The sequence below is a fragment of the Varanus komodoensis genome, unplaced genomic scaffold (assembly GCF_004798865.1).
Source record: "Varanus komodoensis strain SLA01 unplaced genomic scaffold, ASM479886v1 scaffold11, whole genome shotgun sequence".
Taxonomy (NCBI): domain Eukaryota; kingdom Metazoa; phylum Chordata; class Lepidosauria; order Squamata; family Varanidae; genus Varanus; species Varanus komodoensis.
The window spans coordinates 19,361,470-19,383,207 of NW_025335317.1; the positions used below are offsets into that span (position 1 = coordinate 19,361,470).

The 21,738-nt window shown below is 41.9% G+C and overlaps 1 protein-coding gene across 4 annotated transcripts in view; it reads left to right on the forward strand.

The window, feature by feature from the left end:
* Positions 1–21,738, forward strand: part of LRRC20 (leucine rich repeat containing 20) — a 104,359-nt gene that overhangs the window by 34,322 nt on the left and 48,299 nt on the right. The window contains exon 1 of one of the 4 annotated variants that reach the window (XM_044420515.1): positions 4,396–4,606. The exons of the other annotated variants lie outside the window; for them this stretch is intronic. Coding sequence (XP_044276450.1) covers positions 4,420–4,606 — 187 coding nt within the window. The 5' untranslated portion in view covers positions 4,396–4,419. Of the gene's footprint in view, positions 1–4,395; positions 4,607–21,738 lie in introns of those variants that run through there. 4 annotated transcript variants of the gene reach the window in all.

Below are 21,738 nucleotides of genomic sequence, written 5' to 3' on the forward strand. Positions count from 1 at the left end.
TGGAGGTGCATGAAGCAGCATCCTCACTTATGGTCACAGAAGAGGGGAAGAAACAGTCTGGCCAAATGGCCGTGAAATAAAATAAAAGCAGAGTCCATAGCAGTCCCGTGTAAAGCTTAGTATCAATAATTGGGGACACTACAGTCATCCTGGCTTGCAATGTGAATTAACATTTGTAGTAGAACAAGAAATCACTGGCTGCATTAGTGTTATGCTAAATGAGGTTTAACATGATGAGTGAGCCATGATGACCCCTGGAGCACTTACCCGGCTGTGCCTGGGAGGAGGACTTTGGAAGCCTTTGCATTTGGTTAACTGCCATTCCAGATGACATGACAAGTCATGTGGCTTACGCTAACTAGGGTTACTTTCAAACAAGTCAATTTCAAATCATGGGCTATGAAGCTGGCTTGTTGAAACTAGCTGTAGTTGCTATCAGCCACCATTCAGAGCATGGATAACATAGTGAACAGTGCTTAACTATAAATGGAAGTGAAACTTGTCTCACCTAGGTAGGAGGAGGAGACTGAAGGGCTTGCTGAAGTGTATGCTCCTCTTACTAAACCATGGATTAATTAATGTGGCATGTGAATGTGGTTATTGTCTTGATACAAACCTAAACTAATGCACCCAGCCATATGTGTTGGGCCAAATATTATCTGGGACAGGCCCGTAGTGGTAGTGCCATAAAATTTTGAGCCACTCCTTCCAAGGTTGGCTTAGCATGCATGCCAATGCTGCCCCAAGACCACAAGCTCTGGGTCCTCCGTACCACACTTGAGACCACCCCAAAGGCAGGAGACAGTTGGGTAGTGGGATGACTGATGTACCACCAGAATTCCTGTCCTGTCTAATGCACCCAGTGCTAGGTAAAGGAACTCAGAGCTGGTGACCACTGGATAGAATAACTGACCAAGGAAATAGAATCTCTTTATACCAAGGCTACCTCCAGTTCCCATCCCCAGTTTGAGCTTGGTGCCTCAAGAGAAATTCTGCTAGACATATTTGAAAGTGATTGACAGCTCCTTGTTCCTCCAGCCAGATTTCAGTCAAATAGTTTAGGTTGTTCTTCAGCTGTAGGAGATCACAGAACTTTTTTCTACTACCTGATCAGGTGTTCATCAGCAGTACCTTCATACTGGAAGGACTAGAAGGACATTCTGCCATAATGACTGAGGTTGGAAGGCAGACCATAAGGGGATAAAGCACAGAGATACCTTGATTGCCTCCTTTTCTTGTCCCAGTGTTATCAGCTGACTAGTGTAGATTCCACCTCTGACAGTCTACATTCTACAGGCCCTTGGATTCAGGCAGGTGTTCAGCAGGCAGTCTGTAGCCAGCCACACATTAGCCAAATAGAGATTTTTAAAACCAAACCAGGACTTCTTTCTAAATTTCTGGTGAGAAAGGATTCAACCAACACTGCTAGGCAAACGGAGTGAAAACCTTTCTGGTAATGAACATATTGGGCATTGCTGTTGTCCCAATGGCATTGCTCTCTAGCTCAGACTTCCTGAATCTGGTGCCCTCCAGATGTTTTGGACTTCTACTCCAGTCAGCCCCAGCCAGTATGACCAGTGGTTGAGAATGCTGGGGAATGTAGTCCAAAAACTACATCTCCAGTTGCTCTAGATCTTTGAGCGTATATTTCCTAGACTATTTCCTAAACAGTGTCCAACTGTTACTGTAAAGCAGTGAACATTATTCTCTTTTGAGAAGAATCCTTTCATTCCAGTCCTCCTGTCTCAGAAAAGAAAGACATTGATACAACATCCTTGGGGTTATTAGTAGGCATTTCACTACCAACTATATCTGAGAGCTGGATTAATGGGTTTTTTCCTTTGGATACCTAGGGCATTCCCTTAAAAACAAGCTACAGTGATTTTTGCAGGGAGGTTTTATAGGAAAAGGAGTGTTGTTGTTATTGTTGTTGTTGTTGCTAGTTGCGAAGCCGCGTCCGACCCATCGCAGCCCCTTGGACAACACTCCTCCAGGCCTTTCTGTCCTCCACCATCCCCCAGAGTCCACTTAAGATCACTCCAACTGCTTCAGTGACTCCATCTAGCCACCTCATCCTCTGCCGTCCCCTTCTTCTTTTGCTATCAATTGTTCCCAGCATTAGGCTCTTCTCCAGGGAGTCCTTCCTTCTCATTAGGTGGCCAAAGGATTTGAGTTTCACTGGGCACAATTATGAAAGTGAAGTAGCAACTGGAGAACCTGAAGTATTTCTCCATGACTTATGCTGGTTAAATAATTTTATTAGAACTTTTCAGGTGTAATCTTTTAGTTTCTCAAAGCTCACTGTTAAATACCTCACTATAGTGTTTCTCCCAGAGACAGAGACGTAAATAACATAACAGTTGAAGAAACCATGTCTAGTTTCATTGGAGCTGGTGAGAGAGTGGGCACAGCAGGTAATAGATGGAGCAAGCCATAACCATGTAGGCCCAGATGTCTGAAAGGCAATTAGGTACTGGCCAACTAGAAGAGTGGAATAGTTTCCAATTGGCTTACTCTCAAGCAGCAGAATGCTATAATCTAGAAATGTGCCCATTATCAAGATTACTACCTGGGGGGTTTGAACTGCAAGGTATCCTAATTGCAGAAGGATAGCTATGTTAACAGTCCAGCCTTATACATACTCAAAAGAAAGCCTCATTGATTTTATTGTAGTTTATTTCCTAGTATGTGAATACGTAATTGCAGTCTAGTCTGCTGATTAGCAACAACTGGAAAAAATAATGCAGTCATACTGCCTTGGCATCTTAAAATATTTACTGAACTGAAAAATGTTGGTAGGCATTTCTTTTAGCAAACTGGTTCTAATGCTTTTTTCTTTCATTTTTTGAAGACATAGTATTTTGATAATATGCTAGCTTTCACAAAATGGTTTGAAAAACAGAAGAATTAAAACCCCCAAATTCCCTAGGTTTGGTGAGTTCCATAGAACATAGTGGAGCTTATTCCTGAGTAGACACAAATAGGATTACATTGTAAGTGTTGTAGAAAATATTTCCAGATGTCACTGGTAAGTAGAGAGAGCTGGGACTTGTGGAAGGAAGGACAAGGTGTAACTGAGCACGGCGTATACACTGCAGGTGAACAGCCCCTAGAATTTCTAATTGCTTCCTAGAAGAAAAGACAAGTGAGAAGGCCAAAGCACTGTTCCCTCTCCATCTGCTTCCTTCAGAGTGACTTAAAAGGCAGCCCCGCTCTCCTAATACAATACTTTTAACTTATTGCAAAAAGAAAGCAAAGAGAAAGTGAAATCTTTCAAAGAAGAGGAGGGGAAAATGCTTCTTTTGCATTCCAAAGCTGTATGCTTCTGTTTTGCTTTGCTGACTTTTCTTTCAGCTACCAAGGCCACCTCAGGGTTGGATCCTGTCCTCCCTCCCTCAAATGCAAAGGGATTTCATTAGCACACCATGCCATATGGTATGTTCTAAAGTCCCACTCTGAGCAATCAAACCTTTCTCCCCCTCCCTTCCCGCCCAAGTCTGTTTTGTGATATAACAGGGAGGTAGGGGAGATGATGGAAAAGGTAGGCTAGAAGAGGCAGCCTTGCCTAAGCCACCAGTCCCAAAATAGATTGTACAGAGGAATATCTGTTTAAAATCTCAATGACCAGACTGGTCCTGGTCCTTGGGCTTGTTTGCTGTTTCATTGGCCCCGGGGTAGATGCTAACTGCTCCTATGGCTTCTGTAAAGGACCCAGGCTCCAGGTGAGCAACTAGACAGGTTGGGCAGAGCAGCTTACTGGCATTTCTACAGTGCCAGCAGATTCTCTTTGTACCTGGCTCTCTGATGTCCTCTTGAGACAGCCCACACCTCAGGTGCTGACCTCTCTCTCAGCTTCTGCAGGCTAGTCATATCCCAACAGGATTGGCTATGAGCATCTGTGAGACATGCCGCTTAAGAAGCATTTGGGTCTTCAAAGCTCATGTCTGGGGATGTTGCTTTCTACCACTCTGCCTACAAATCGGCCTCCTCCAGAAATCACAAAAGCCACAAGAAGCTTTGTGGTCACCAGAAAGCCATATTATGACCACACAAGTTGTGTGGGAAAAGAAACTGTGTTCCAGGGATAGAAGTGGACAAGAGGCTTACCCCGTGGCCTACCCATTTCTCTTCTACAGAGTTGACACACGTGCCTCTGTGACAATTCCAAAGCTTGCTCCTTTTATTTGGAATTGTTGGACTTCCCTTACAGCAAACCCTCGAATATGACAATGGCAGGGATGATGGTGGTAGTGGTGGTGACAATGACAGCAACGTTGCATTTATACTCCACCTTTTTCCCTCTTGCAAGGAACGAAAGGCCTACAAGATTCTCCTCTTCTCCATTTTATCCTCACAGCAACCTGTGATTTGGGTTAGGCTGTGGATCTGTGATTGGCCCAAGGTCTCCTGGTGAGCTTCATGGCTGGGTATAGAGTAGAAGCCATATCCTCAGGTCCCCAGCCAGCACTGTCATCGCACACCACACTGGCTCTCTCAAGAGTGGATGCTGTTCTCAACACAATGACAGTATTGGGCCATTCCCAACACGATGACTATTATGAAAATTATAGGAGCAACTGTATTACACTAGCCAGTGCAGATGCAGGTAAGGTACCATTCTTCATATTCAGCATATTTATGATTTGCTTGATTTCTCCCCCACACACCTCTTTATTTGGAGGTACCCATTTTCTTTTGGAAGTCTGTAAGATGCTGAATTGCTCAGTCTAGTCATGTGCACATGACTGAGCTTAACTCTTCTCCCCGTTGTCTGAACCCTCTTAACTCTTCTCCCCTTTGTCTGAAACCTCCTGCCTCACTGAGGCAGGGCATTATGATCTCTTTCCTCAAGATGGAGTCTGTGTTGTATCACTCTAAGTGAGCTGCTTTGTAATGCCAGGCATAGCTTAGCCTTGAGCTTATTAGCAGAGCCAAAGCTGAATGTGTACAGTGAATTCAGAATAGCTCGATTCTTTCTTGCCACTGTTATAATGACTTAGCATTAAGATCCACAAGGAGAAGGGTCGGACTATGTCTTTCATATTTTATGATTGAGGAAAAGTTAGCCAAATCCTTGTTAGGCCCCTGTAATTAACTGTAACAACTGAGAAACACGAAGTACCCGGAGGCCAATGCAAGATGATAATCCACAGACATTACTTCATTATTGGAAGTGTCCTTCAGTAATGTAAAAGTTCCCAAAGGAAGAACTCGGCATCTGCAGGGGATTTTGTTCTGTGATGCTCATGCTGTCGCTGTGTCTTAATTCTCTGCTTTCTGTGCAGGGATGTTCCCTTCTTTTCTAGTTACCCTTTCATTGTTGGAGTTCAAGGCATTCTTCCTCAACACAGGCACCCTGTTATGAGAGTTGATGTTAAGCACATCAGGAAGGTATCAGATTGGGGAAGGTGACTTTAGCCATCCATCCCTCCTCTGGAGCTAACTGTACAGATGCACAGTCCTTAATCTTAAAGCCTTCAGTTGCCCATCCTTGATGTTTCATTCTTCCTTTTTTCTTCCTCTTTTCTTAAGACTTGCAACAAAGCGTAGTGTGCAGTGCCCCTGTTCACGATGCTCCATTTCTCCCCTTCACAATAGTGTTCCATATTTTCCTCCAACAGTCAATCACGTGTGTGTGTGTGTGTGTAAATATTTGCTTTCATTATGTCAGATACATAATATATAATACAAAGGAAAATATTTCAGTATTAAATTTAACAACAATAAATTAATAAATTTAATTAAATTAAGTCAAATTATTGTATACATTATTTTTAAGTTAATACTGTAGAAAAAATTTCTCTTTATAACTTAGACTGGATTCAGATAGCATGCTAACCCACATTCAAGGGCTGAGTCTGGTTTGAATATCTGTTGACATTAAACTATGGGTTGTTGTTGAATAATGGGTTATTGTGTTATCTGAACCCAACTGAGATAACCAATGATGGTGAACAACCCAGCAGCAAACCATGTGTTCTTTTCATGGGTTGTTTGATGTTAACAAGCCATGACTTTTTAGCACAGCTGGATTCAAACAACACAATAACCCATCTTTCAACAACAAAGCATTGTTCAACAATAAGCCATGGTTCTACAACAACCCATACTCAGTCCTTGGCTGTAGGTTATCATGCTGTTTGAACCCAGCCTCAGTGTCTTCGTCACACCTTTAGTGTACTGCTAATCTCATTTTACTTCAGAACTTGGGGACATTTTCTTCTCATTTTTCAGTTTGGAAGACCTCTCACTGCTTATCTCAATTCCTAATACCATTCCAAAGACTGGGCTATCAGAGGTATCAATTCAGAACCACAGACTGTTATCTGGGATGTTGTAGAAGGCTTTGGCTCTTTTGGACCACTTAAATTAATTATTGGGGCAGGGGTTCATTTTTCTTTTTAAAAATTACAGGTTGGCTCTAAGATGCTACAAGTCTTAGGAATAGGGTGGCATTTTGTTACAAAGGAAGGTGGACCATCTCTTTGCATGGAGGTGGCAGATTTCACAGGTCAGGATAATTGTTTGCTACATCATATGTGGGAGTTAATGACTAGGAATTGCTCTCCCATCAGCATCAAAAGACACTTCCCCAGCTGAGAGGTGGGGGCAGAGAAACAGCTGAAACACTGTGCAGATAGAGCACATAGAAGAGAGTCAAGGGCTGCAAGTTTTGCAGCTGGAGTCTGGGTAGAACCTTGCTGGGTGCAAGAAATTGTGCGAGTTTTCTTTGGGGTCTTGTGTAGGCTGTGTCGTCTGCTTGCCTGAGTGGATTAGCCTCTGTTTATATATTTGTAAACAAAGCAAAATTTGCAGAGATGCCATAAGTCTGCAGTGTTCTGTCATCCCTTAGGAAAACGCTAGAGTTGAGTTTCCTTTGGAATTTTTTGCTGATTGTGAATGTGGAAGTGTGTAACAACAGAAATCTGATAAATAAATAGCCCAAGCAGCTTTCTCTGCAGTTTTCTGGTTCATAAACACTCTTAAGCCATTGAGGAAGTTATGCAACAGAGGCGCTGAAGATTTTTATTGTTACTTATTATATCGTACACTCATTTTTAACTGTCAACTTGAGATTCTTCTTCCAAACTTTAAATTGGAGCCCAGTTGATGCCCCTAGGCACCTGTTAGGTGTCTCAATTTATTGCAAACACCCTGTTGTTTGCTGGGAGGAAAAGACGGGGGTTGTGGGAATGAGCAATCCTTCCATTTTCCCTTTGTAATGAGCAGCTCTCTGAGAACTTGGATCAATAAGTGAATCCCTTTGGTGGAAGTGTTTGTGGAAGACCCAATGGTCAGTATCTCCCTTGGATTTAATATTTTCAGTGACTCCAATTGCAAAGAGATTGTTTATAGCTAAACATATGTATAAGCAACGTGGGGAAAATCTACCAAGCCTTTTTCTGCACTTGCTATCTTTCTCTTGCTAGGCAGATTTAGTGGGCTTTGCGGACAATGTGTACTGGTATATATTAATAGTCTTTTCCAGCTTAGCTGGACCACAGATGGGAGTTATAAGCCAACACATTGGGTGGGAAGGCACCAGGTTAAGGAATGTTAATGTTTGGAAACCCTGCTGAATAGTACAACAGTACATCCTCATCCTTTCAGACGTGACACATTTGTCACTCAGGCATGTATGGAGGTCAGTGGTGTACAGCCATGCTTCATCATGTTTGAAAACATTTTATTTTGCACATTGTGGCTTTCAAGCATGAATGCATGCTGCAAATTATACTCACCTCGATGCACACATCTTATGCTGATCCTGAGTGAAACAGTTTTAAAATACTTGAGGACTGAGGAACCATTTAAATGCATCCTTCAAAAAGGACAATATTGATGTCTACAGCACAGAAATGATGGAAAAAATTGAAGGTAGCTCTGAAGGATTTGGTGAGTGCCCCAGAAAGACGTATAGAATGGGTGTTAGTGATCTCTGATTGACATTAAAACTCAAGAAGATTTAATCTGGTGAAGAGAGGAACCAAAAGAAGCGACCGTCTCAGCAGATGAGGTGTCTTAACTGTAGCGCTTCAGACCACAGGTGGGACTTTGCATGATGGAAACCGGAAGAGCCACTGCTAGTCAGTGTACAGACAAGAAGGAGATTGAATTTGTGTAGATGTGCAGAACTTCCTTAGTCAAAGATTTTCCATACCTTGGTGCAGTCATCATTTCAAACTGAGTATGCAGCCAAGAAATAAGGAAAAGCCTGAGTCTTGGAAGGGCAGCAGTGAAGGAAGTAGCAAAGATCATCAACCATAAGGGCATTTCACTGGAGACCAAGGCCAAGATCATCCTCACTCTTGTACTCCTGATGCCTCTGTATAGACATGAAAGCTGGACAGTGAAGACAGTGGACAGGAAAAAAACGATGCATTCAAACATGGTGCTTTAGGAGAGCTTTGCAAATACCCTGGACTGACAGAAAGGCAAACAAGTGGGCCTTAGAGCGAATCAACTCAGAACTTTCCCAAGAGGCAAAAATGTCCAAACTGAAGCTGCCATTCTTTGGATACATCATGAGAAGACAATATTCAGTGGAAAAGACAGTCAGGCTAGAAAAAGTCAAACAGAAGAGGAGACAATGACAGCCGAATATGGGATGGATGCCCACAGCCTTGAGTTTGATCAGGGCTGTGAAAGACTGGACATACTGGAGGGCATTCATTCACAGGGTCACCAAAACTCGGAGATGACAGCACATAACAAGCATAGGCCAAATTCCATTTTGGAGAACCTTTCAGGGGCTCCATTCCAGTGGTGGATGGGGCCAAAGCAAAAGGGGTGGAAACACAATCCCAGCATTTTTTCCCCTTAAGCTCTTGCTGCATGTCTCTAAGACCTACCTTAGGAAGGGCCCTGAGAGCTTTTAAAATGCAGTGTGGAGAGCACAACAGTTAGGAAGCTCTTAGTGGCTGAAGGAAAGGCTGGAGGCAAGAGGAGGGACTGTGGCCATCTGGTACCCTGGAAACTGGACTGGGACTCTGGGAGTGAGCCTGCACCTCACGTGTAGAAGAGCAACCCATTGTGTGAGTCCTCATTTGTAGTCTGAGATGTCACAATCCAGGCATAGCTTTATCTTCCTATCTCTGTGCTGAGAACTCAAACTGTGGCGGCAGCTTTTGTTGTTTTTTAAAGGCATCTTGCTAATTTTGCAAATGAGACAAAGGCATCAAAAATACATCAAATTTTAATCTAGTTATTGGCAGATGGAGTATAACATTTTCCCTTTATTACAGGCAAAAATATGAATGGAATCCATTGACTGTTTTAGGTTCTTCTTAATAACAAATTACCCAAATTACATTTAGTTTCATTTCCATAATCTGAGAAAAGGCTTTGGCAGATATTGTTCCATAAGTCCCTCATTTGTACATGAAATAAAATCATCTGCATTTTTGTACAAATAAGATATTTTTATTTGCCTTGTGCTCCTTTCAGTTGGCAAGTCAATTTTTCAGCAATGGTACAGCAGCCTTGCTTTTTTGTTTTATTCTGGCATAGGCCGGTTGATCATTAGTTGTGGTACATTCTTTTTAATCCGTCACATTCCTTCAAAGCTAACTAATTTTGAGATTCGGATTTTCCCACTGCAAGTGTCAGCCCCAAAAGTAAGTTCAACAGAATGAATTGGCATGTAACCGCGTACATGCAGTGTGACTGCTGAGAAGATATGGGACTTTACTGAGCATTTCTGCTTAGTTTTCTGTTGCTTTGCTATAGATGAATAATTTAATGTGTGGGAAGGCACAATCCTGTCCAGGGCAGAAAGAATACGGAGGTGAAAGTTCACTCCACACTCCACCTTGCAAAACAGCTGGATGGCCAATTTCAGCCATCTAACTACAGAGCTTCAAAGGAAGAAGCATGGTATGCATTGTATCTTAGCAGCACTGGTCTTCTCTTCGCTGCACCCCCAGAATGCCTGCTGTACGCCTTCTCCAAGGTCGCTTTTGCAGCTTTTGAGAAGCACCCAGCACTGTTTCTCTGCTTGGCTGTGATCGTGGGGAAGGCGCTCCAATGTGGAGTCCCTTCTCTGATGTCGGTGTTATTTTCTGGCACTGACACTGGACTCTGAAAAATCCAGTGGTCCTCTGAATTCTGTGTAGGAGCTATACAATGGTGGGATTTAATGTTTGCATTGTAAGACTCCACAGCCCTCCAGTCCAGCAGCTACCAGAGCTGGTACCTATGTAATTATATAATAATTTTTAAAAGTGTAGCCACCTACCTTTGAATGTAACGGAAAGGAGGTGTTCGTCATCTCTGTGATTGTTTGAAGCAATGAATAACAATCTCTTCCAGAACCAAAACCATGTGACTTTATGCTGTGTGTGTTGCACTTGTGCCTGTCTCTCATTTAAATCTAGAGGGTTTTTTGGAAATTAGGCTGTCCAGGGGTCCTGGATCAGTTTGGGAACCACTGTTTTGTTATTAACTATTCACTAGATACTTTTCAGTACAACACCCTTCTTCCATTTGGCCCCCTTGTTCCCATTTCCTCTTCTTTAGGTTTATGTCTCCCCCGCCTCCTGTCATTCCATATCTAAAAAATAAAGTTGACACTGAGTAAGGTTTCTAGGACCATGTTAGGACTACAAACCAGAAGGTCATCACTGCTGGACAACTCCATATTATATGTACAAGATTAGCTTGCAACTGCTACACTTCCCACAGTTCTATTCCAGTATGAGATGACCAGGGATTTGAATTATCCTGGTGTCTAATGTGCCCAGTATAAAATTGTACAATCATTTTATAACTGGGAATACCATAGCTACAAGTGTATTGATGTAACACTGCTGCATTCATTCCTGATCAGGAGTAAAGGCAATAAGATTATGTTATAATCCTTCTTGTAGTTAAACTTTCATGTTTTATGCTAGACCTTGGAACATAAAGGTGCATAGATGACAGAACACAGTTCCAGGAACCTGTATCCTTCCGCATCCAAAATCGATGAAGTCTTAACTTCTGATTCACTGTCCTGCTGAAGTAACACCTGTAGGGAGACAAATTCATAACCAAATTAATGGATTTCCAGATGAGGTCTCCTTTGGCCTTTATCTCAGCAATAAATAAGTTTGACTTGACATCAAAGACTTCATGTCTGCCCAAAACTTTCGTACTTAAAAGAAAACTGCAAAGGAGTTACAGAGGAAGCTGATCCTCTGTCAGACTGCTCAGAAATACTTTAATTTCTTGTCTTTTCAAAGTCTAACAGCACACATCTGATTGTGCATATTGATCATCCATGGGACTCCAGATTTGGGTCTGTCTGCCTTTTTGTTCTTAGCCCAGTGCCTTCAGAGCAGGATAAGCTATGATACTCTGGAGTGGGCTGGCATTCAATAAAGGGCCAGTCTTTATAAGCCCTGAGTCACTCTTAAATGGAGGCTCAGTTTCCTCACTTCCCAGGATAATGGGAAGACACTTCCCAGTGTTAGGTGAAATGGCACTCAGCTCTTCAGAGCCACCTGTTACTGGAAAGGGATAGATGCCGAGGATGCTACTCTGCAGAACCCACAGCGACAGTCAAGTAATATCTTTGCTCGGACATGCTCAGTGTTTGCAGTTAGTGCTTGGGCACCACAGTAGAGTGGATGAAGGTAAGCAAACCGAGACTCAATCCAGACATGAGGGTGGTACTGTTGCTCTTTGCTCCTTTTGCATGATGCAAAAACCTTGTGCAAGATACACACAAACATAGTGTGCTACGGTGTGCGTTTTTTACAGAGGATAGTCCTCTATTTGATGGACCTGTCTATTCGAAGGACAGCTCTGTCCAGTTCTGGTTGAGAAGTAACCAATTGTAAGAACTGTTTTCCCTCATCTCTGAGCCCCTGGACAGCAGCTTGGACACAACTTCTCATACTGTGCTGAGAAGGACTATATTTCCATATAAATGACAGTAATTCTAAAATCTTATGCATGTACTCACACAAATTAGCATATGTAGACTTTCTGCAAATCAGTGCCTCCTTTGTCCCTCAACACCCCACCTTTGGGCAAGTCTTAAGTGGCCACCCTATTCCAAAATGGAAGTGCCATCAGTATTAAAAAATGTTACCTGGGAAGCAGCTATACATCATTGACTGATCATCCTGCCTGTTCTCTATATATGGCTGTGAATTTTCCATACGTGTTGTCAAATCCAGAGGTAGAAAGTAGAAGGAAGCTCAGTCTGTGGACACCTGAGCTTCATATTCTGCAGAAATCCAAATTGCTGTTAATGGGAAGGCAGCTGTTGTTTGCAGTACTGATTGCAAGTTTGTGTAGACGTTTCTTTGTGACCCTTAGGCAGGGTATTTCAAGAAAATCGCATTTTCTCCTGGTTTCCATTTTCCCCTGGTTTCATGCCAGGCTATTGAAATTTCCTTACCACATCCCCCTCTCCGCCCAGGTTAAATCATAATTGCCAGAGTAAGCTTTGATTTGTGCAATTAGATGTACTAGCTTCCTTGTGTATGTAAACATCTTTTGCCCACGTGAAAATGTAAATCCAAAATGGACAGTGTTTTCTCCCCCAGTGCTTCTGTTTAGCTGGAGGAGTATTTCATGAGTTCAAGCAGCGTGGCCCAAAAATTGAATGGCTTTTTCTAAATAATCTTTCAAAGAGGGAACGCTGTGGATACAATCCAGCCAAAGTTACACAGTCCTATTGATTGTGGTGGTAGAGATTTAAGCTCCTAATGAACGTCAGCTGGACTTGATGTATGCCCAGCTGTCACTGGATCGTTCCTCATATGTTTTATGTGTTACTAAAAAGATTCAAGTTTTCTATTGGGAAGCAAAACCTTCAAGTACAAAACCCCTTTACTTCTATAATTTATAGTTTTATTACAACAATGTTCAAACAGCTGTCCGTTTCAAACAGCAAGCAATATCAAGAACTGCCTAGGAACCTGTCAAGGAATTTAAAACTGAAGTGTTAGCAGTGGGGGGTGGGAGAAGAATGTCGATGTTTATCTTGTATGCCATTTTTATCATCTTCCATCCAATATGTGCTGTGCTTGTTGTCAACTTTGTTTTCCCCAAGCAAAAGAAAATAAAACAGAATTTCAACTGAACCATTCTGCAGTGCATCTTGGAACTCTGCCTACTTCATAGCTGCAGTATTGTTTGTGGCTGTCGCTCGCTGCAAAACTGAGATAGCTTCTTTTCAAGTGGAGAATCTTATTTCACTCACGATCAAACACACTCAGTATCAATGATCAAACTCTCTCTGTGTCTATATGTATTAACATGAGGTAGTATCCAGTATAACCAGGGGTAGTATCCAGTATATGGCCAGGGCGGCTTATTTTATATTGTATTTTTGTATTTTTAATTTAATGTTTATATTTGTTGTAATTTATATTATAATTACTTTTAATTTATTGTTGTAAGCCGCCCGAGGCTTCGGCGAATGGGGCGGCATAAAAATGTTTTAATAAATAAATAAAATAACACTGTTAGAAGAGTACAAGCACTGGTTGTGAATGCACTAGTGGAACAACTAGCACAAGCAGCACCTGATCGAAAGATGCCATAAGCATTTCTGCAGTTTCCTGCACAATGGAGTGTGCAAGCAGAACCAGAGTACGAGATTTCTCACTTTGCATAGGGATGAAAATTATAATTTACAGGAAAGGGTGGGTAACTTTGGGGGGGGGGTGCAAAGGCTATTTTCCGTAGCTGGCCCATTCCAAAAGATGTGTGTGGGAGGGTTGCCACTGCTCCTGTGCTGCCGAGTTAGAGGCCCAGTGGTGGCGGTGCGGGGGACGTGGAGTGTGTGTTGCCCATCCCTGATTTATACCTTATAATGATTTGACAAGCAGGCATGTGTCTGAATAAATGATACAGTAACGCTTATGAAAATTGTCTTTAGGTTTTTTGGTGCTCTGAGAATATGAGGCAGAAATCTCTTTTTTATGTCTTCTTTTTATTAGCTGTATTTAATATAATCTTACAATTTGTATTTTACTTGTAATTCTAGACATGGGTAGTCTTAGGGCACACTCCTGTGTCTCTTTAGATGGACAAATCTCCTATGACTCTCAGATTTTCTCAAATAGCTACACTGGATGGGGAATTGTATGGACAAAAAGAAATCATGCATGCAGAGGATTGCTCCCTTAAATGACAATTATATCTACTTTCTTAAATGGATTTTATGTCTGGGTTGGCAAGAACAGGATTGCAGTGCTAGGCTGGCTAATGAATGGTTATTCTATAAGGCAATGGAACTGTTTTTCTGTAAAACACTTGATTAATTTTTCTAAGTGAATAAATCCTAGGAAAGGTATTTTTGCTTTGAACTAAAGCTTATCTGATAGCATTTAAAAATACTTTACAAGCAATTGCCTTTTATTCTTTCAAAAGACTTTGCTAGAATAATGCAAGAAGGAATAATCCAAGAATTGTATTGATTGCTTTAATATTAGAAAATAACATAAACAGTGATTTTCTAGAATATAGGTTACAAATTAATTTCTAAATTATTTAGTCCTATTTTAGCTATAGGACCAAATAACACAACCCCTCAATGATACAGACTTATTCTTTATGTTATAAGGGAAGGCAGTCTCCTGACAACTGAGGAAGAATCTTTTACTTACCCTTCAAAGGTGTACTCTTTGTTGTAGAAAATGCTTTTATAGGGACAAATGATGTTTTTATTATGGCAGTCCTAAGAAGGGGTGGAATTCTGTATTAGTTTAAAATCTTGCGCATTATCGGTTAAATATTTGAGTCTACATCAGATCTCTGTGGCTTTACTAGTGTAAAGAAGAATTTTGTTATTGAAAATGCGAGATGAGTATATGTTTATTTCTGTACATGCATAACTACAGTACGGTTCATAACTCCCCTTTTTAAAAGCAGTAAAGACAAACCCTTGTCCCATAAAATTGTTCCCTAATTTAAGGAATAGTGCTGCTTTGTGAACTCTCCACATCTTACCTGTGTCTCCTTTGCAGTGTTAAAATGCACCCCTTTCCCCCCCTTTTTAAGCCAACCCCTTCATTATTTGTGAACAGGTTCCTGTGCTACTGACCCTGGATAGAACTGCAAGAAAATAATTTATCGTAACTAAATACACAATTTCCATTTTCTATTTTATTTCATTTTTGGATACCAGTATGAAGCAGGTTCAGTTTCCCATTTTTGTTTGACAAATCCTTGCTCTCAAACTTCTAATTTAATTTTTCTGAATGCACTCAGGCAAACTCTTTCTGGATTATTATTCTGATCTTGCTGTGCTTGTTGTTGGTTCTTTAGAAATAAATGGGGTATCCAACTACAAAAAACATCTTTTTACCTATGATGCGGGAAAAAATCCCATTTACCTGAAAGTTTATGGGACCAGAGGCACATTTGCAGGGAAAGGATGTTTCTTGGGATTCCTGCTTGCAAAATAGTAATTTATTATGGAAATGCATAGAATGCCTCAAAGGCATTACTTCTGCATATTATCTCCAACAAGATCTGCAGCAGGCAATTTTATTATAGGTATGGGAGGGTCTCATCCAAAGCAAGGCAAGGCAATCAGTCTCAAGTATGTGACCTGTATTAAAAATGTATGTACTGAATGTGTTGGATTTTGTTTTTTACTGCTTGCAAGTGAAAAAACTATTGACATTTCCTATGTAATTTGAATAATGTGCACTCTGTACACGTTTACTATTTATACATTTTTAACTTTTGCTGTCTGATTCTGCAAAGTAAACTTTGAAAATTTGTACTCACTATTTTCTTTAAAATGGCACAGAGGGTTGCAAGATAAATTCTAGAAGTTACCCAGCTGTAACCTAGAAAGTAAGAAATTAACAGTTTAAGTAGAGAATTGTTGTATGAGGTATTGATATTGGGTATTAGATAGGAGATATTGAGAGGGGGCAGAAAGCAGAAGACATAAACAGAGCTAGCAATATGGCAGGCTTATATATAATGGTGGCAGCTTGAAAATGTAAAGCTGCCATTTTGAAAACACCAGGCAGCTATGGACACATCACGCATCTCCATACATGTTCGATCACACGCGGTGCTGCCGTGTCAAATCCACTTGAGGCTTCATGTGGTTATGAGGGGATCTTGTCTGACCCGCCACTAGCTGTCACCTGGGTTTTAAAGGAGCCTTAAGAGGAAAAAGAGCATGCCCCGCAGGTACAGCGAGTGAAGCTCCACATATCCCTCTCCTGCACCAGGCTAGAATTCAATCAGTTTGCAGGTAGAGGAGTGCCAAGCAAAAGCTATCCCACACGCCTTGCTCTCTGGCCACAGCAGCGAGTCCCGAAGTTTCACTGAGGGAAGGGTGCCTAGGACTTGCTTAGAAGCACCCTTCTCTCTAGCTTGCCTGTGAAATCAGAGAAGTAATCCTTAAAAAACAGCAACCCGTCAACAAACAAAATCTGGTTCAGAACACTGCCAGGTTTTGACAGAGATGGGCATGACTGTTTTAAGAAATAGGCCCAACCAGGGCCTGTGCCCCAAATCTTCTGAGCTGTGCTCATAATCTTTTGAGCTGCTCAAGAGACATCACCTTAGTACAAGATGTTCTCTTCCCTCTGAGTGGAACAGCCCCAAATGTCTAGGAAACTTGCTGACTTACCCTTTTTGCAGACTAAGGGGTATAGCATGAAGGCCGTGTCCTTTCAAATTAGAGGAGACACTGGTGTGCTTCCTTCTACAGTTATTTTCCCCCACTGCTGGGAGCTTGCTTGCAACTATCGTTTGAAGAGGTAGGAGAAAGCTGCTCATGAAATGCTTGTATTTCATAGCATCTGATTTTATCAACCCAAACTGGGACTGTTTGCTTCTGCAGAAGCTCAATGGCTTCAGCACAGCAAAATATTTAATTTGCATCAAAAAATGTCTTTTTCTGCCTCTACTTTTAACTTCTCTCACATAGCTTCAGGCAGCTGTTTATACCAAAAAGAAGGGTAGAACTAAGCTACATGTTTCAGAAAGTGCTGTGTAGACTGTGTGCAAAGAGTCTCATGGCACTCCCAGGAAGTGTGGAGATTTCAAATAACTTTTGCAATAAAAAGGAAGAAAACATTCTCAGCCTCTTCACCTCATTAATTAAGGTATATTCAACCCTCTGTCCTTTCCATACTTCTCTGAAGTGCTCTCTCTTTGAAAAGAGCCACTTGGTTTGGACATCACTTTTTTTGCCCGTGCATTTCCAGTCATCATTCTTTATCTTCTCTTCCATCCCCTGTCTGGTTCTTTCTTCTTCATCCAGAACAAGTCTTGGAGAATACCTAAGAGGGTAGAGTGGTAGGGTGGGCGAGTGAAGGGAGGTGATGTGGCGAAATGACTGAGCACATGGTTTGCAAGCAGCAGAGGCCCCAGGGCCTGCAGGTCGGGTTGGAAAGAATCCTGTCTGAAACCATGGCCAGTCAGCAGCTATGATACTGGACTAGATGAACCAATGGTCTGGCTCAGTCCTGAGAGACATGGGCAGGGGAGGCAAGATAAGGAAAAATGAGTTGGCACTAATGGGGGAGGACTAGCTGAAGAGAGACCAGAGAGGGAAGTGGGATAAACAGGACTCAAGAGAAGAACTAGTGGGTATGAACTAGTAGTCCTGAGCTGGAGTGCTGTTTGGCTAGTGAAGGATGATGAGTGCTTGTCTCGTGTGATCCAAAGTTGTTTCGCGTTCCTGTACTCGGAGGCACCCTCCGTGTAAATGATACCATATCAGTAAGGGAACGTGGACGTCATTGCTTATATGAATTGGGCTTGTATTAACCACCTTAATCTGCATGATCAGTGAGAGATGGGGAATGAAAGCACAAGAAAGGCATCAGGCAGGTGTCTTCAGTCTTGGTCGTTAGATGTCTGCCCAGGACCCACCTCTTTCTGCAAGGTTCCCCTGAGGGTTGGCACGGCCTGTGTGGTCATTTTCTTTTACTGTTATATTTTATGTTTGGATTATTTCTGCCAGCCACCTTGGTAGTTTACTGGAAAGTGGTATATAGATTTATGTAATCAAATGAAGGAGTCTGGCTGGAGTGCAATGCCTTTCTTGCCTCAGGATTGGTTGTGCAGTCTCAGCCTGGTGGGAGATGAAATCCAACAACATCCAGCACCTTGAGGGTGCTTCAGAGGCCTGTACCTCTCCCTGAGTTTCCAGATTCCCACCGCCCCCATTGCTATTATGTGGAACCCTTCCCAAGCATCTTTCAGACTAAAGTCTCTAATAACCTGTCTTGCTCCCCTCATTTGTAGTGGAGGACCATTTGCATTACAGCAGCTGGAGAACTCATGTAGCACCTTCCTTTCCCAGTGCTCCCAGCAAGAAGAGCCATCACTGCTGTCACACTGATTTGCCGGTGTGTCCATCTGCACTGTATGTGGTAGCAAGAAAAGCAAGGGTGCTTTTCCAAGAAGCAAGAGAAAAAAAGCAAATTACTGTTTCCTTCCTTGCTATCCCTGTCAGTGTATACCAGGAAATAGACTGTGTTTAGGTGTTCGCTGCATCTCAGAAAGATGATTGCTGGAAAAGATGCAGCAAAGGGCAGCCCACTTGGCTAAGAGGCTGTAGCAGCTCCCCTGCCAAGAAAGATTACAAAGCTTGGGACTCTTTAGCTTAAAAAAAGGTTGAGTTTTCAGGTGTTTTTAGATATGTGTGTGTGTCTCTTTATGTTGTTTGTTTATATGTTTTCATATATATTTTACAACATATTTTAAAGGTTTCAGTCTTTGAAAACAGTCATAGAACATTGGCTATCAGGCAGTATAGAAAGGTAAGAAAAGAAATGAAATGATAAACGTTTATAAAATTTGTCTGGTATCAGAAGAGTGGGTATAGAGTTTTCTTATCTTATTCAAAAGTGGCACCATCCAAGTAGAACAATGGGATATTTAGAAGAGCATAAACCAGGATAGAATGTTCGTACCATAAGATCTGGTGACGGCCACTAACTTAGGCGCATCAGACATAGTCTTGCAGGATAAGGCCATCAGTGGGTACTGTTTATTATGACTGTATGGTGCAAAAGTTGGCTTGAAACTCAACATTAAAAAAACTAAGATCATGGCATCCAGTCCTATTACTCCCTGGCAAATAGAAGGGGAAGAAATGGAAGCAGTGACAGATTTTATTTTCTTGAGCTCCAAAATCACTGCAGATGGTGAGTGTAGCCATAGCTTTTCCTTGGGAAGAAAGCTGTGGCAAATCTAAACAGCATACTAAAAAGTAGAGACATCACCTCGCTGACAAAGATTCCTATAGGCTGAGCTATGGTTTTCCCAGTTGCAATGTATGGCTGTGAAAGCTGGACCATAAGGAAGGCTGAGCGCCTAAGAACTGAGGCCTTTGAATTGTGCTGGAGAAGACTCCTGAGAGTCCCTTGGACTGCAAAGAGATCAAATCAGTCAATCCTAAAGGAAATCAACCCTGACTGCTCTTTAGAATGTCAGATACTAAGGCTGAAGCTCAAATACTTTGGCAACATAATGAGAGGGAAAAACTCATTGGAAACGATCCTGATGCTGGGAAAGAATGCAGGCAAAAGGGGAAGAGGACAGCAGAGGATGAGATGGTTCAATAGTGTCACTGATGCAATAAACATGAATTTGGGTGAACTCTGGGAAGCAGTGGAGAACAGGAGGACCTGGCGTGTTATGGTCCATGGGGTCATGAAGAGTTGGACATGACAGTGCAACTAAACAACAACATGGTGCTTCCAAGACCAGGTCTCTGAATGCTGCTTCCTTGGCAATGACAGCAGGTGAGATGCCCTTGGGCTTGGAGCATTTGGTATGCCATTATTGAAAACAGGATTCTGGACAAGAGAGGACCGTAGTGTGATCCAGGAGGGCTTTCATTCTTTGGTGGCTCTCTAACATGGAATTTGGCCTCCAAGCAGGAAGAGGTTCCACATGCCTGCCGTAAGCCATGCTGCCGTAAGTGTAGATCAGGACTGGGGTCTAGTTATACTTCTTCCACTCCTTGTGCATCAAATGCTTCAGCAGAACAGGGGAAATAAAGGAGCCTGGTGAAGAAATGTCTAAGTGGTACCTTATCAGTAGCACACATAGCTCCAGTCACCCCTGAAAAGCAACGAAAGCATTTTATTCAGAGGAAATGCAACATAAATTCCACCATATAAGGCATCATTTAGCTAAATATTGACTTAGCTTCATGGAAAATGCTCCAAATAAGAGCCAATACCTGCAGTTACAAAGAGTTCAAGCTTTAAAACTGTTAGCTCCAGCTAATAGGCTGTTTAGAAATGTAGTAAATGGATGTTTTCCAGGGTACATTCGAATCAAAGTTTTCTCCTACCCACGCCCTTCTCATTTAAACAGGCAGGCACATGCTTCATGTCCATTGTCAAATACTGAAGAAAAATGTACCCAGTGTACGTCTATAGGAAGAAAAGAATCTCTGAGGTTTAGAAGATCATTGTATTTTAGAGCCATGTATGACTAATAATAACAAACAATAAGAGCAAAATGCTGTACATGTTTAGGCAAAAAAAGTCCGACAACTGCCAACTCACAGCATTTCTGAGTCAGCCACACTGTCTAAGGATTGCCAGGAGCTGTAGGACTTTCTTTTTGGCCTAAATGTGTACAGCATTGTGCCCTGAAAACTCTGCCTACTGGGCAGAACACATTTACTAGTCTTTAATTTAGTTCTTAAGACAGCAGACAGGGTGATAAATAAATGTCTGGACTGCAAGTAAGAACTTAATGTGAGCGCTCTTGAAAAAGTACGCAGTGTGGAAGGGTGTGTGCATAAGTTTTGCCTAACATGAAAAGTGCTGGAATGAATGGAAAGGACATGTGAACGGAACAAAACATAGCCAGGTCTGACGAATTAAAAGCTTAATTTTAGGCTTTCATGGAGCCGACATTACACCACCTCCCCCTTGACTCTAACTTATCAACAAAATACAAAATCAATACAGAGGAGCTGTGTGCCAGAGGTATGTTGGGGATGTAACCCCAAAACACTCTCACACAGCAATGTAGTGACTGTATGGTTTGTGGATGATGGGGTTTGGAGTCCAGCACACCTGGAGGGAGCTCTGTTGGAGAAGTTTCACACCAGCACTGTAACACACTCCTTAGTGAGGGCTGTGACAAAGCCAGCCTGGACTTTTGACTGCTGATTTTGTTCCTGTCAGCTAATTCCTGACAAGGTGTCTTCTGCAAGGGCAGGCCCACCTGGAACGTGCTACAGCAGCCTACCTTGAAGGTATGCCTTGCACAACAGAAAGCATCCATCTGAGTGTGAAACGCCTACTCTTTGCTGCATAAGCAGATAACGCCATTGTTCCAGCTAGAAGATCATTTACACCTCTGAAAGTATATTTCTCATCTCAGGCAATAAAATGGAACTGTTTCCATGACTGGACCTTGATCTTGTGCTTTGCAAAGAAAACTGTTCTTGCTGCAGAAGGGCATGAAGTATAATCAAATCAAACCGTAGTGGTACTAAGTAGAGATGCCAGAGGGATCTGTAATGGATTCACTTGAGTATGGACTTCTTTGAAACCAATCTGTGGATTCCAGAACAGACCAACTTTTCCCAAATCTTGGATTCTGTGGACTGGTTTTTAACTTTCTAGAATCTTATGCAAGTTTAGTCATAGAAAAAATAAAAAAGAAAAAATGCTCATTTCCACCCATGGGCTAAAGTGTAAGCTACACATTTTGAAAGTGCAGATTTGTACAAGTGTGAATGATTTTGAATTTGGTAAATAGAAAACAAATCTTTTAGAAAATAAAGGA